The 16688-nt window shown below is 42.2% G+C and overlaps 1 protein-coding gene across 2 annotated transcripts in view; it reads right to left on the bottom strand.

Moving 5' to 3' along the window:
• RASA1 (RAS p21 protein activator 1) overlaps positions 1–5498 on the bottom strand; it is a 118588-nt gene extending 113090 nt beyond the window's left edge. The window contains exon 1 of one of the 2 annotated variants that reach the window (XM_075932187.1): positions 4643–5498. In XM_075932187.1, the coding sequence (XP_075788302.1) occupies positions 4643–5397 (755 nt within the window). In that variant the 5' untranslated portion in view covers positions 5398–5498. The remainder of the gene's footprint in view (positions 1–4642) is intronic. The other variant, XM_075932186.1, reaches the window with a different exon arrangement.
• Positions 5499–16688: the final 11190 nt, after the last annotated feature.

Here is a 16688-nt window from a genome sequence, read left to right on the forward strand (position 1 = left end):
GTATGTACACCAGGCCTCAAAAGCTGCTGAAACTAACAAGCTGCCAAAAGTAAGATAAGAGAAACAACTCTAAGCCCTCTTTGGAAACTGATTAAAGCAATCTGACTTCTTAGCCATTGATGGACTTGTGGCTGGATACATCCAGAACTCTCTAGCAACAGCCTTCTACAGTGTAACCATATTCTAGGGAGGAAACTACACTACAAAAGTTTAAGAAACGTCCTAAATTGGAAGCAACAATTTAAATTATTCTTTGTGTAGACAAGTGATGTGCAACCTGTGGCCCACTGGGATTATATGGCCTGCGAGACATTTTGCTTACCATTGCTCACAAGCAGAGTTGCCAGCCTCTGCTGGTTTCCGTCTGCGTAGTTTTTCCCCCTACTGCTATTACTAAAGTGGCACACACGTAAAGAAAGTGCACATGAAGTGTGCTGATTGCACGCAACATTGACAGAGAGCTACTTGTTTGGATGCAGAGAGAGAGAAGTGCTGTCACAGTTCTATCAGCACACTCTGCAAATCCTAGGTTCTCAAGTACAGTTAGCAAAACTACCCTATCCAGGGAATCCATCTTCATTACAACAATCTTGTGGCCCACCGAGGTGAAAGCCCACTTGCTGGTCTAGATTGCTTATCACTGGTGTAGAGTTAGTTGTCTAAAATACATACTAAATACAATGGAAGAGATTACAATTTATATAGAAAATACAAGATAATATAAAAATCGAGACAAGTGCTCATGCTTTGGAGCATAAATCGATGTATTAATTAACAGGCCTAAGAAAGAATACCTGGTGAAAAACAGAGTCCTTTTCTCCCCAAGAGCCTGGGAGCGGGTGAGAAAAAGAGAAAATGCATGATACGCTGGGCTTCTCATCTACATGGCTAACGGAATTCATTCTCCAGCAATTGTATTCAGCTCTTGCTTATGCATTATATAGGGATAATCTTCAAAAATAACATTTAAAAAATACAGAACATATAATCTAATTATCTATTTATTTTTAGATCAATAATTGCATTCTTCTGCTGTTAAATAAATTTGCAGGTTTTTGGTTAAAGAACAATCATTTATCTGTTTACCACATCATTTTGCTAAAGAGAAGGAAGATAAACTTTACACACTAAAAAGAGATAAATTGCATTTATTCTATCTATTTCTATTGCTATGCAGAAAAAAAACCCCATATATGCCATTAAGACTATTTCCTGGAACTTGCATTGAATACTCCTGCATACATAAATATAATTACCAAAAAGGTGATTTTATGCCCTAATTTTTTTAGATGTATGGACACCAGTCATTCTTCTCCTGTAGAACTGCAGGTGTGTGCTCACTAGCTTTCTCTCTCTCTCCTTTCTAACCCTTGTTGCTGAGACAGACATAAGTGTTGGTAGATGTTACTTATCATTACACTTATTTGAAGAAACTTATACTTCACACTAAAATCAGATATAATAATGTTTCACTTCCACTTACATTTTTGTTTAATATTCCCCCACCTACTACAGTCTCTGGCTTTAGCTATTTTCTTCACTGTCTTTCGTCATTTAATATTCTGTCTCAACAGGTAACAAAAATGGTAGCAAAGCTTTATCAATTTGGGATATGTTTTGAACACATTACAGTACAACAAGCAATTTTACTTTATAAAGCTTCTGGCGCTCTGTTCAAATTCAACACAAGCATCTTATGAAAATCATCATTCATAGAAAGTAAAAATATCTTTGGCAAATACTGGAACTTCTGCTGCTGCCACTACCACCTTTAAAACAGTATTAAACTTAGAAGAATTTTGTCAGCTTAATAACTGCTATACCAGTACAAAACTGACCAAATATTTGTAAACTCAATTGTACTGCTACAGAAAGCTTCTTTACATGTTGGAGAAGGACGCCAGGAGGAGGTGGTGGCAGCAGCACCAGGGAAGTAGCCAGTTCTGCAGCAAAACGGTGAAAAACAACACTCACACTTGCTTTCTGAGAGTTTATCATACCATGAAATTGACCAAATTCTTGGGATTTAACTCATGCTACATCGACACCATTTACAGCAGCGCCAATTCCACTGTGCCACTATCACACTTGTGATGAAGATGTAAGTAGGAGCTGGTGCTTGCAGGGAGCCAGCTTTTAAGCCAGCTCTCCATAAGCACCTGCCTCTCACCTTCCTTCCCCTCCCCCCTGGGAAGGGGAGGCTTGAATGTAATGGTGAAGGTTTGCGTGTAATCACCCAGGCTCATTGGTTAACCATTTAAGTGCTTAAACTATCACAGCCCTAATTCAAACCCCTAACACAACCATTCCAAAAACAGTATGTTTTTACAGTAAAAAAGGCAATTTTGTCTAGCAGACAGGACACCAAACGGGATGTCAGAAATCTAGATTCCCTACCAGTGATTTACTGTGTGACCTTCGATAATTCACTCATCTTTCTGTGCCTCTATTTACCATCTCACCCTTTGTCTGCTCAATTTAGTTTTTTTTTAAATCGTTTTGTGACCAGGACTGTCTCACTATGTGCTTTTACAGTTCCTAGAACAATGAGATCCTGATGTTTAGGAACTGTTACAATAAAGTCATTAAATAGATACATACATATTTACATCCATCCATCACTGAAAAGACTGATAAAATTAAATTGTGTGAAAAATATGGTTTATATTAAACTCTACACCCTCCTTCTTATATAATAGTTATGCCTGTGTACTTATGCAAAAATCATCCTGAATCCTGGAAAAAGAAAGACACTAGAACTCATGAGGTTTAACTAGTAATAGCTCAGATATTAAAAGATGTCAAAAAAAAAACTGTCAAGACAACATTAGAACATTCTTGGATAAACATTACTAGCAACAATCTGTAATGTAAATTCATAGCTATTTTTACGCCTTATAGCCCTAATTTATCTGAAATATAAAACTTCATTTTAACTTAGTTAATGCTTGATTTCTAAATACCAACTTAAAACACAATTTTGTTTCTGGGACAATAATCAGACACACTTGAGTGCAATTTTCTTTCCTACCATAAACCTTGAAACTGTATTATGTAAACCCTTACACACCTTACTAGTGTTATTAGTGCATCTCAACTTCTCGTATCTATATTTATCAGTAATTGTACACACAAATGCTGCACAGCATCAGCTCTATAATATATATAAAATACAACAATTGTCCTGCATAACAGCTTTAAGTTTTCCTGTAATACTATCAACAAGGGAATGCTTATTAAGTTAATGGAAAGACAATCATAAAGAAACCTTACTGTAAAACACCTACCAATGCTTTGACTCAATTCCCATTAATTTTCACACAATCCAACTGAACACAAACACCTTTAAAATCAGCTGTACACCATGCTATTAAATTCATTGTTTATGGAAATTAAATAGCATTAAAATTATTGGGTAAGACATTTTATCAATTTTTTTAAAGTACAATCTATAAAATGTTATTCCACGCAGTACGCATATGAAAGCTTTAAGTTTCAGAAAGTCTAAAGACGGCTTAATTTTCCTACCAAGAATCATAAAAATCATATCTATATTTGACAATAGCTACTTACTATTATGTTTTGGAAGAGTATGAAAATGGATAACGATGTCAAAAATTGATAAAGTTTCCAAAGGGAAAATTTAATAATCTGAGCTTTCCACTCCTTTTGTGACACTATTTACCATGTGAAAATCCACAGTAGTAAGTACTGAAAACCCAAAAAACTAAATTAGATAGGTAGTGTTTAAGTCTGACTGTTTTCTCTAAATCCCTGAAGGATTTCTTTGTTCATTTTAAACATGGGACTATAAAAATAAAAGATTTTATGTTTTTATGGTTCTGTGGTACTTGGAGGAAATGGAAACTGCAAGGCACACAAGGGACCCTCGAAGAGTACACATACATACACCGATCAGTAATATATGACTCAGCAGTAGGTGACAGACAAGACACACACTAGCATCCAGTATTCCCTGTAAACCGAGCTCTTGGGGGGCAACACAGGAAAGATTCATGTGCCACCCAACTGATTAGCAGAGTACTCACAGCTGGCAGCATGTTTTTCTACTGGTGATGCACAACTGCACATAAAGTTTATTCTGCACACAGATGGAACACATTAGAGGGAATACTGCAGGCATTTAATGCTGCTTGGAGCCCAGTAGCGTTTCAAATTTTCCAGTGCCCTGGTTGTCTCTAAGCCTCGGATTGTCAAATACTGGGACTGGACAGAGGGGATGGATTGCTACAACTGTCCTATTCTCTTCATTCCCTCTTGAAGCATCTGACACTGGACCCGATATGGCCATTCTTATGTGCGTTAGTCCATGCAAGTCAAGCGCACGCTGTTGCAATTGGTGGCTCTGCTGTCCAGTCTGAGGATCCACCCCAGACGGAAACACAGACCAAGGAGCCCTCAGTGCCAATACTTCAGCACTTTCCATGCAAGCAACTGAGTCTATTTAAATGGGATCTCGGGGGCGGGGGCAAACCTTTCAGGGCCTGGCCGGAGTTTGACACACACTTTCCACCGGGCAAAGGGGAGGGACGGGAGCTAGAGTCGCCACCGAGCCGGCTGCCGCCCCCCACGGAGGGGCAGCAAAGCAGGGCGGCCGGGAGCAGAGGGGGCTGCTACTCACTGGTTAGTCGGGGGCGCGTTGAGCGGGATGGCCACCTCCTCCTCTTCGTACTCCGGCCCGTCCAGCGAGTCGCCTTCATCCACGGTGCCCAGCCCCCCGACCAGCGGCAGCGGCGGGGGCGGCAGCGGCGGGAAGCCCCCAGCGGGCGGCCCGCCTGTTGAGCCGGGTTCCTGCGGGGCAAGCGCCCCCCGAGGCATCTCCTGCCCCTGCCCGGCGGCCACTGCGGCGCCTCCGCCCGCCGGAGGGGCAGGCCCCAGGACCAGGAGTCCCAGCGCCGGGCACAAAGGGGGGCCGCTGCCGCCCGGGCTGCCCCCGCCGGAGCCCTGCGGCCCCTTGCCCCGGCACAGGGCAGGGCAGTGCCCCGGCTCCCCGGCGGCGCTCGCCGAGCCGCCCTCCTCGCCTCCGGCCTCGGCCGCCATCATGGTGAGCCTCGCCCCCTCCGCACGCCGGGGAGGAGGCGACCGAGGGGCCGAGACCCCCCGCCCCGCCCCAGCGGGGAGCGGAGCCGGGACCGGGACGAGCGAACTTCCCCGGCGGCGGCCGCGAACAATACCCGGCTGGGCGGGGGCTGGATTCAGGGCAGCGCGGCAGGGCCCCGGAGCGGCTGCCTCATCGCCCTGCGGCCGGGAGGGGAGCGGCTCCCGCGGAGACTCACCCCGCCCGCCCGCAGCGAGCGCAGCTTCGGCACGGGCAGGGGCCAGGCTGGGCTGGGGGAGGCAGGGGAACTGGCGAGCGGCTCCCGCCACAGTGCGCATGCGCCCGGGGACCGCCCGCCGCGAGGAGGGGGTTGGCTGAGCCCGCGCGCGCTCCCGCGGTTCCTGCCGCCGGCTCTGACTCAGGGAGCGGCCGGGCTCAGAGCTGGGTTCACCTGGAGCTTTGCAAGGGCCGCGCGTGGGTGGGAAAGGAAGAGCTGAAGCTACCAAGAATATGAGCACAGGGGCGGGTTGCAGTGTCAAAGAAGAGAGCAAGCCCAGCGCACCGCCCACACCCTGACTGTTCCCAACCCACCAATTTACAGTGCCTAAATAAAGAACGTTTGGCGCCAGGCCGATTGCATCTCACACCGGTACTGCGATCTTTCCCCCCAACCCCCTCGCCATAGCACTTCAGAACAACTGGCTGGGGTCCTGTTGGATTCACTTGCCAGATGTATGTTTTTGCAGCGCCTTTGCACTAGCATACCCTGCGATCCCGATTAGTCTCTTGAACTAAGAAAAGCTGCAGATGCATCAAGCAAAACTGGGGGCATTCAAACCATAAACAGATGTAGCCCAAATCCTGAAATCCAGGGAGAGGTTTTTTTGTACTGCTTTTTTTGTTCTAGGACGTGGGGTACAGATTTTGTTAGATTGTGTTGTTTGATCTATTTTATTTGTGAACTAGTAGAATCAACACACTTGTCTTGTTTTGATGGTATTCTGAGTTTGTGGGTTAAATTTAACTGAACCTGATAGGAATCAGGAATCTTTTTTTCTAATGCTTTTAAAGCAGGGGAGGAGCACTGCACTTTCCATTTCTATGCTGTTATGTCCACACTTGTGCCTCTGACCCACACTCAGTACTTACCAGAAGTACTTACAAGTGACCTGGCTTGGTGATGCAGAACCTATTATCCAGAGAAAATAACTTACATTTCTTACAGATACTGACTCATATGGCTTATAGACTTTAAGGTCAGAAGGGACCATTATGATAATCTAGTCTGACCCCCTGCACAGTGCAGGCCACAGAATCTCACCCACCCCTCTTAGAATAATCCTCTCACCTATGTCTCAAATATTGAAGCCTTCAAATACTTTGAAGGCCCCAATATGCAGAGAATCCTCCAGCTGTGATCTGTGCCCCATGCTACAGAGGAAGGCGAAAAACCTCCAGGGTCTCTGCCAATCTACCCTGGAGGAAAATTCCTTCCCGACCCCAAATATGGCGATCAGCTAAACCCTGAGCATGTGGGCAAGACTCACCAGCCAGACACCCAGAAAGTTCTCTATAGTAACTTATCATAGTGTCATATTACAATCCTTCCCCTTGGGGGCCTGAGCTCAGGACAGGGGATGGTGGTGGTACCACACCACCTGTAGGAAATGTAAGTGTGGGATGGAGTGCAGGAGGCTCAGGTCAGAGGGTTGACATGTGGGAGGTGCAGGAGTCATAGTTGGGGTGAATGAGGGGCTCAGGGCACAAGATTAGGGAATGGAAGTGCAGAAATCAGGGCAGAAAGCTGGCAGGGAGGGAGGTTCGGTGCAGGGGCTGGGATGTGTGTGTGTGTAGGCTCAGTGATGAGGCAGTCCCCACTGGTGACTGTGCACTATGCTGCTCCTGTTCCCAGCCAAATTGGAGCAGTGTTGGGCATCGGAAGGAGATAAGGCTGAGTAGAGTGCTGAAGCTCCCCTGGGATCCTGGCCCAGCACCTGGAGTCCAGGCCACTTGGTGTGTCTCCCCCTACCACTGGTCCTGTCACCCTCACCAGGGGATTTCCAGGCCGCTGGCCCTGCACCCCTCTCACTAGGGGCACTCTAGCCACCGGCCCTGCTGCCAAGCAGCTCTCTGATCTCTGCTGTCCCCCTCCTGGGGGCTCTTCTGGCTTCTAGCCCCAGGGTCCCTGCTGCCAGCTTCAACTTTGGGTGTGGGGGGGAGGGGAGAAAAGGATTAAGGCCCAACCCTCCGCTCAACACTTTCTTACTGGCACGCTGCACTAGAGCACATCTGCTTACTTTCACCTCTGCCTACTATATGTGTACATAGGTTTGGTGGATGGGGATCCAAAGTCATATACCTAAGCTAATGCAGTGCTTGTTGTGCACCAATATGAGAAGAGGGAGTGAGGTTCGAACTCACAAGCCAGCCTCACTTAACATTGGAAATGATCTTTTTTTTTTAATGAAATGTAATTTGTTTTGTAAACCTATCCATATGTGAAAGTATATCTCTTGCTGCTAAAGATTTACCTCTTGTTATTGAAAGCCCTCCAGCGGTAGGTAAGTGATAGCGGAAGCAGGTATAGGATACAACTGGAACCATCTAGCCACAAACATGCACATAGATGGCCTCGATGTGATGATCATCTGTCTGCTGAAAAGGAACAGCAGCAGCTCCCATACCCTGCCTAGGTGACAAAGCAACCCTATTTAGGGACAGAGCTGCTTTCTTCAAAAGAAGAGGGGGAGAGAAAACAATTCCTAACCACAGCTTGTTCCAGTGGATTCCTGTCGGTTAGCCAGGACCGAATGATATCCAATTTTGCAATCACAGGAGAAAATCAATGACTAAACAGACACTACACTTTGCCTCATGGAATATATGCATACTTCTTGACAGTGATGATCACCATGAACACAGGACAGCAATCATTGGTAGAGAGCTTGTACATTATAACATCGATGTCACAGCCTTAAGCAAAATACATCTTGTATCAGCCAGTTCACAGAGGTTGAAAAGATTCCTCAGTGAGCTAATGATTCACAGCTGGTTATACCTCCAACTCTTGATGAGGTACAGAAAGCTGTCAAGCAGATGAAATCTGGAAAAGCACCCGGCAGTGATGTGCTCCCATCAGAGATTTATAAAGCTGGTAGAGGCCTGCTGATGCCATCTCACCCATTTATTTATCACTATTTGGCAGAAAGAGCAAGGCCCCCAGGACTTCAAAGATGCCTTGATTGTACAAATATACAAGAGAAAAGGTGACCGTGCCTGCTGTGATATCCTCCAGGGCATCTCACTGCTGTCTATAGATGTTATGATCCTGGCCCGCATCCTCTACAACCATCTGTCATTACATGTGTTCACAAATGGCATTATTCCTGAAAGTCAGTGTGGATATTGTGCCAGTCAAGGCACTGCCAACATGATATTCACAGTCAAGCAGATCTAAGAAGACAGCAACATCATAATCTCTTAGTGATTTTCATTTACCTGACCAAGGCGTTTGACATGGCCAACACAAATGGATTTTGAAAGGTACTTGGGCAAATTGGCTGTCCTGAAAAATTTGTCAGTATAATTTGGTCCTTTTATGATGTTATGCTGGGTCATATCCTTAATAATGGATAGACATCAGCACCTTTTGAAATATAACATGGCACAAAGCAAGGATCTTGCTCCTCTCCTTCCCAGCTCCTCTCCTTCCCAGCATCCTTGCTCCTCTCCTTCCCAGCATCTACTTTTTGATTATGCTATTAGTTGCTTTCAAGGATTGCACGTTGGGCATACCTATGCAGTTCCTAACTGACAGAAGCATGTTCAGCTTTGAAAGACTTCAGGCACCAAAGATACCAAAGTGTTCAATTCAACTATCTGTGACCTTCTTTCTGATGACTGTGGATTGTTGGCTCATCCAGTGGAGAACTCACAGGAGATTTTGATCCTTTTGTTACTTCTGCTCACCATTTTGGACTCACTGTGAGACTCCAAAAGATTGAGATTATGTCTCAGTGTCTCTTCAGAAAGAGCCCAGCCCTCCTACGATCACTGCTGCTGATACTGTCCTTAGGTTGTTGACAAGTTTTGTTAGCCTGGAAGCATACCATTCTCCAGCATTAATGCTGCTGCTGATGTATCTGTTCAACTAGCCAAAACCAGCGCTGCCTTCAGAAGATTGACCAACTGATTATGGAATGGCCATGGTGTTAAAATTCATACAAAGGTAACAGTTTATCAGGCAGTTGTCCTGAACTTCCTGATGTATGGCTCAGAGTCATAGATCATACATAGCTATCACATTTTGAAACTTGATCAATTTCTTATGCGCAGTTTCAGGAAGATTGTCCATGTGAATTGGTGGGACGAAATTCCTAACACAGAGGTCCTTAAGCTGTGTGGTGCCATGGGCTGCATTGCTGAGGTTATGAGGATGGATGATACATACATACCAAAAATAATCTTCTACGGCCAGCTTGTTCACGGAAAGTGCTCTATTGGTGGTCAATATAAGCATTATAAAGGCCAACATGAAGTCATGTGGCATATCTCCCAATGACCTAGAAATCATAGCTCAGGAAGATTGTTCTGGTAGCAAACTATTGTACAGGGTCTCAAACACTTCGAGAATCAATGTATCCAGACATTACAAGAAAAGTGTAGGATCCAAAAAGAGTGTATAATGCCCTCAGATGGTGGATTTTTATGTGACATCTGTAATCGTATTTGCTAATTGAGGATTGGCTTGATCACTCACCAGCAACATCATAGATTGCCCATGTGAATTGGTCGATCAACGTCTCAGTCCATGCATGTGCTCCATTGAGAAATCTACCCTTGCTAATTCACCTATCTTTTTTATGGCATAAAGATATGCAGATGAAATAGCAGTAAAACATAATGTACAGAACCCAGATACAATATATTTGTTTGGCTATTATGACATAAACAGTGCAATGTTTTTAGAGTTGCATGAACTCCTTTTCTTGTTAGTAATAATTTATTCCTATGTACCTTTATGAAAATATATCCTTTTCTATTATTATTATTATTATCTTGACTCAAGCATTTATTCCTGTTCTTAACAACATGGCTATTAGTTGTTTCACTGACTTCTATGAGACTAGTCATCTACACTCAGTTAAGCACATATGTTGAACAGGATCTTTGTGTTTAACAATGCCAGGCAAATAACCTTTTGACTTGCAAAATTAAAATAGCTGACAACTACTAGCACTTTTGTCTCTCTGTTTCTACTTTTTCTCTAGGCTGTTATGTCTTTGTACACTCCCTTGTTTATGTTGGTATATCTCAAATGTTCTCAGAAGGCATTTAAATATTTAGGTTTTCAAAGCTTTGTCGTCCCTAGAAGCATTACATTTCAGAGGGGTAGCTGAGTGAGTCTGTAACAGGAAAAAACTTAAAAACAACAAAAAGTCTAGTAGCACTTTAAAGACTGAAAAAAACATGGAGATGGTATCGTGAGCTTTAAGGTGCTACTAGACTTTCAGAAGTAGTAAGTTAATTTTTCCAGAGGCCACCAAAACAAACATATGTTCATACTCCTACTTCTAGTTTTTTAGAATTTTCATACCTTTCCTTCTGTATGCTCTGAGTTTTACCACTAAAATCAATGGTGTTACTCTGGATTGGCACCAGCATCAATGAAAACAGAATTTGTCCTTAGTTAAAAGGATTATAGCACATTTATACGCTGCTGTTTGTTGTATTTGAAAAAGTGCAGCCTTGATGGCAATATTTTACACATCTGATTTCCAGACATGATTCATTATTAAACATGTAATTCCAGATACTCCTGCAGCTGACTGTCTGTGTGAACTTCTGTTTACTGTTTATTTTTCCTCACAGATTTTCAAATACAATTATTTTAATGCCTTGTTGTTGCCTTTGTAGGAGAGATAAGCACATTAATGCAACAAAAATATATACAGGATTCCCTTCTTTGAGACAACCATTTCTAATACCGTAGAACTATATAAGGCCAGAGTTGCACATACTGGTGTACAGGAGCTGCAATGGCAACTGAGCAGAGGAGAGAGCAGCTACATCCCTCCTTCATGGGTTTTGTGTGGGGAAGACAGCTATGTATTCTGACCAGGGCTTCACAAGAGATGAGATGCTGTCTGTGAGATTTGTTAATACATGCGTCTCAGAGACTGCCAATTCTGCCCTCTCCCAGGCTAAGGATGTAAAATATCGACTCATTGACTAATCGAATACTCGATGCATTTTGCATCGACTGTTCGATTAGTCGATAGAGCTCCCCACGGTGTTCCAAAGCAGTGGCACCTCATGGAGCCCGGGATCAGCTGGGGACTCCACATGGTGCTGCCTCTTTGAAATGCCACAAGAAACTGGATGCCTGGGGACACCCCAGCTGGCCCCGTGCTGCACACAGTGTTTCAAAGCGGCAGCGCCACATAGAGCCTGGGGTCTGGCCCCAGGCTTCAAGCGGTGCTGCCACTTTCAAGTACCCCTTTCTCTTCCCTCCTTGCTGTCTCTTTCTGATAGAGGCAGCAAGATGGGGGGAGGAGGGACCGACTAGTCAACTATGCTGTCGACTATCTGATAAGCATTTGCTTATTTGATAGTCGATTAGTCCTTCGCATCCCTATAGCAGGCCAGACCTAAATGTTTGGTAGGTTGTGCTAATTGTTCCATCTCCTTTGACAAAACAGGGATTGAAGCTGGCTTGCACCACTGTGCTGCTGTTTCAGGTGGATTTTCCACTGCAGGTTGAACCTCTCGTCCTGTACTCTCAGGACCTCACTGATGCTGAACCACAGGATTTGCTGAATCCTGGCTGTTTAATATTGTCTAGCAGCATTACCAACACTTCCACTGCTTACTGGACTTTTAGCAGATAGTTAGGGGTAAATTAGAGCTAAATAACAGCACAGAACATGGAGAGCCAGGCCTGGTGGCTGTAAACAAACTTTATGGGACTGCAGGAAACTTGGCCAAACCCATATTAAGTAGATATGCAGCTAATTATAGACCAGAGAATGCCGGACTAGAGAGGTTCAACCTATACTTTTATCTTGATTCCATTACATAAATTTTCACAGGGACAAGGACAGGAATCATCTATATTAAATATATCTGGACCAAAAAAGAAGTGGTGCTTGTTGCCAGCCTGATGTTTACAAAAAAATGCTTTTTTACTTAATAATCTGGACAAAATTATATTAGGACTATTCAGCCCCCTCTCCTTGTATTGTCATGGATGATGAACATTAGATTAATTGATGAGTGAGACCAGCTATGGGGTCAGTTTCTTGTAGCTTTTGCATTATTTTTCAACAGTGTGGGGGAGGAGGAGGAAATGCTGTAGACTAAATATATAGGCGTTTTTGTCCAGGAATGTCTAGTGCATTCAGTGTATTCTAAACTTGGTCATACTGTAATTTCACAACACAGCAGAAATTAGATAAAGTATAAATTTGCTATCATTCCAGTTTCAATATGTTTTACCTATGTCTACTCATTTCCAACATGTTTTAGTTGTATTTGGTCAATCTTTGGGGCAGAGCAAAACATTTTCATACTGAACATGATGAATGTTTTATATTTGCCATATAAAATATATTTAGCAAAGTAATGAATGCTCCCATTACTGGCCTCCATTATGAATCTTTTTAATTACTACTTCAGGTAACAAAATTGTGATTATGCAAAATTAATGAAACAGCTTTATATTATTGTATATATAATACCAATAGTATGTTAAGCTCTTTACAGACAGAAAGAAAATAGTGTCCCTACTGCACAGAGTTTCCAGTCTAAAGGTACGTCTTGTAGAATGAAATCCACAGATAAATTTCAGTGTCTTTAGGGAACTCCATTGAATTAAATTGTCCAGTCTGACAACATTTCCAGAGACTGTAGTTTATATAGGCTTCTTATACGGTAATAATATAGTATTTGGGGATGATATATGAAGAATAGAGAAGAGTAATAGCATGCCCTGTAGAACATGCTATGAGTTTTAATTCTGGTTCTGTCACTGACTGATACGACCTTGGGTAAGTCACTTAACCCATTTCAGTTTCTACAGTTATACACAAGAATAAGATTACCTTTCTATTTTACAGTGCTGTTGGGAGGATTATTTAAATCACGCAATATCAAAGGTGGCTAAGTATTGTTACTATTCTGATAGATTATACAGCCAGAAAGGAACATTATGATAATCTAATCTGATTTTCAACATAACAGAGGCCATAGAACTTCCCTGAATGAATTCCTGTTTGAACTAAAGTATGTCTGAGAAAAATATTCAGTCTTTATTTAAAAGTACCAGAGATGTAGACACCATCAGAAGTCTTGGGAAATGGTTCCCAATAGTTAATTACTTTCAGTACTACTATTTTGCACCTTATTTCTGGTCTGAATTTTTCCAGTTTCTGTTTCCAGCCATTTGGTCTTGTTATACCTTTATCTGTTAAACTGAAGAGCTAATTGTAAGATTTTTGTTCCCCATGTAGATCTTTCTAAACTGTGATTTTTATTATTTCATAATAATATGAAAAGCACTGGGAGGTGAAAAACTCAGTATTTGATTCAGATGTTATTTCTTAAGATGTTACCTAATATTTGGATCCCTAAATGTAAGCATTCCCATTCAGTCACAGGGAGTTCTACTCCTCTGTTTAACAGCCTCAAAACTCCTTTCCTATCTCAGAGCCTGCAGCACCCCTACATTTCCAATGTTATTGTTCACTCTCAAGTTTCTCTCAGACCCACAGAACACCCAGAAGGATAGCAAGAGAATTTTCAAACCACTGCAGGGCTGTGACGTCCATGCATTAGTGACTACAGGCGATCCCCAATTTACGACCTCCCACAATAACAACCATTTTTTCATGCAAGATAGCTCCTAAACCTCCCAATTTACATCTGCAGCTCGCATTTATGATGCTGTATGACGCAGTCGCCACGCATCATCCCAAAACAGAAAATGCACAAGGTCAATCAGACTCACCAGTCTGCAGCTGCTGCTTGAACTGTGTGCATCTCTGCCACATCGGTCTTCACTTTTTAGTTATTTTTATACATTATTTGAACTATTTAGTTTTCCTCCATTTCCACAGGTAATTTTTTTATTTTTAGGGTATGAAATTGGTTTCCAGGAACAGAACCACCATTTATAACATTGCGCCTATGGGAAATATGGGTTCAAGTTATGACGGCTTGGCTTACGATGGTTCTCTAGGAACCAATTAGGTTGTAAGTGTGGGGGTCACCTGTATTTCTCTGGTATTCACACAGAAACCAAGTTAGGAAAGAGAAAGTCACTTTCCTAATGCATGAACTTCACAATTTTGCTAATCCAAACAAGAAATGTGGGACTCTAAACCTCTCTTTTAGGGACTTGCACGATACATATCAAACAAAGCCTTCTCCCCAAGGACATACTGAAATCTCATTTTAACATACAATCTTGGCTGGCTAGTTCTCTGAGTCTGAAATCTCTAGGTTAATTATTCAGGATGGAGAATTCTTATAAATATTCCATACTTAACTTCATAGGGCCCAGGATCTAATACAATGTATCATTTTTTTCCATTTACATGGAAACATCATTTGTGACTTTTCTGAAACATCCCATTCATGACTTGGTTGACATTCCTCCTGCTACAGTCCTTAATTATTCATCTTGACAGATTTTTGTTCAAAGCTTACCTGGCTAAAGTTTCTTTAAGAACTATCTTTGCTAGATGTAGGATTTCTGTGACTTATTATTTAAACCAGGGATGGGGAACCTTTTTTGGATCGGGGTTGCTGACCCACAGAAAAATCACTTGGGGGATGCACACAAGTGAAAAGCAAAAACAAATAAATAAACAAACAGCCCCTCACTGAAGCAGTCCCCACTTAGAAAAATACTTCCCACATATCCCTTGCACACCACAGCTTAGGGGATGCCAGCCTACTAAATTTTGTGTGCTTCCAGTCCCATGGTGAAAGTATGGGGGCGTTGGAGTGCCAGTGCAGGCTCCCCAGTGCTGGGGGAGGGTCCTGAGCCTCGGGGGCTGCATCCAAGCAAAGCACGGGACCGCATCCAGCCCCAAGGTTCTTCACCTCTGAAAAACCATGTTCGTATCTTAACAATATAACCAACCTGATTTAGAAAGAGGAATTATTTGTCTTAGGTTTATTTTTATCTTCTCCATTTGAATGTGAAATATTTATAGTACTGTACATTTAAGGACATTTAATCAGTCTCCACATTACCACTGAACTTTTAAAATACTGTACCGAGTATTTGTAGGATGTTTTTCATTCTGTTACTGTTCTTCTTTCAGTCTATTTATTGTCCTCCAGAGATTCAAAATGATTTTTGGCACATGACTGTCAATGCATAATGTAGGGTGTTTGAATAGTCAACTCAAGTAATATAAAAATATAGTATATCAAAAATGAGTTCTTCATGGGAAGCCATTTTAATCTACAAAATAGTTCATTCTTTAAGATCTTTTAAATCTGTAATGTAAATACAACAAAGCAGGCAGTCATTCTTACAGCAGGTAGGCTAAGTGCCTTAACAATTTATCTGTAAAGGACTACAGATTGGAAAATGTATGCATCATAACACAATGCAAAAAGATAGTCATAATGTGTTAAAATGCCACAATGTCTGAATAAAATAATGCAATAAGTGGCTTTCTGTGTATTCTAGTTACTGTGGCCACATCAAAAAGCTAAGCAGCTTTGAATGCCTCCTGCACAAAAATTCTCCAGATCTTCTGCATGTTACTTAGAAAACACACAGCCAATTAATGACCACACTACAGCTTTTTCCACTTCAGATGACTGCAGTTTGCAAAAGCCTCTCGGGTAGGTTTAGACACCTAGCTTGTGTAAGTTTTAAGTGTGATGTAGATGAAAAGAGCTAAACAACAGAGGAGAGAGAAGTTTAATTATCAATCACAAAGGTGATATTCTATTATCTCAATGCACAGGAGGCAACTTAATGCATGGCAGCTGTGACTGTCCCTAATGAGTGTTTTACTTAAAACAGAGCAGAAACTGGAAAGGCTTAAATGGGCAAGATACCAACAAAACAGACTAACCAGACAGATGGTGTATTTTTCCCAGAGAAAAATCTTGATGAAAGAATCAAATTATAGCAGCCAACTGAAAACAAAGGCACACATTTATGAACCTTATTTTACTTACTTTTAAAGAAAAAAATCACTCTCTTCATCATCATACAAATTGTTCAAATCCTTTTATTTTTACTCAAGACCTATCTGACAGATAGATTGAAGATTTTTGGTACATAAGAGATCCATTTTCGTTATGCATTACAAGTGTTGTTCTCTCATTACAAACCTGATCATACATTCAATTAAAGTCAATGTCAAAGTCCCATTGACTTCAGTGGTGCACGATCAAACCTCAGAGGAATACCCAGGGAGACTTATTTCAACGTTCTATAATTTGCCTTCTTTTTCATCCCATTTTAGGGAGTCTGGCAGGCAGACTTCATCATAGGATCATTACATCTATTTAGAGATAAGACCTCTCTGTTCATAAAGAGTCTTGCAAGAGCAGAATAGCTATGGAGGCCACACTAGATCTATCTTGCACTGAAATATTT

The sequence above is a fragment of the Pelodiscus sinensis genome, chromosome 6, assembly GCF_049634645.1.
Source record: "Pelodiscus sinensis isolate JC-2024 chromosome 6, ASM4963464v1, whole genome shotgun sequence".
In the NCBI taxonomy this organism is placed as follows: Eukaryota; Metazoa; Chordata; order Testudines; family Trionychidae; genus Pelodiscus; species Pelodiscus sinensis.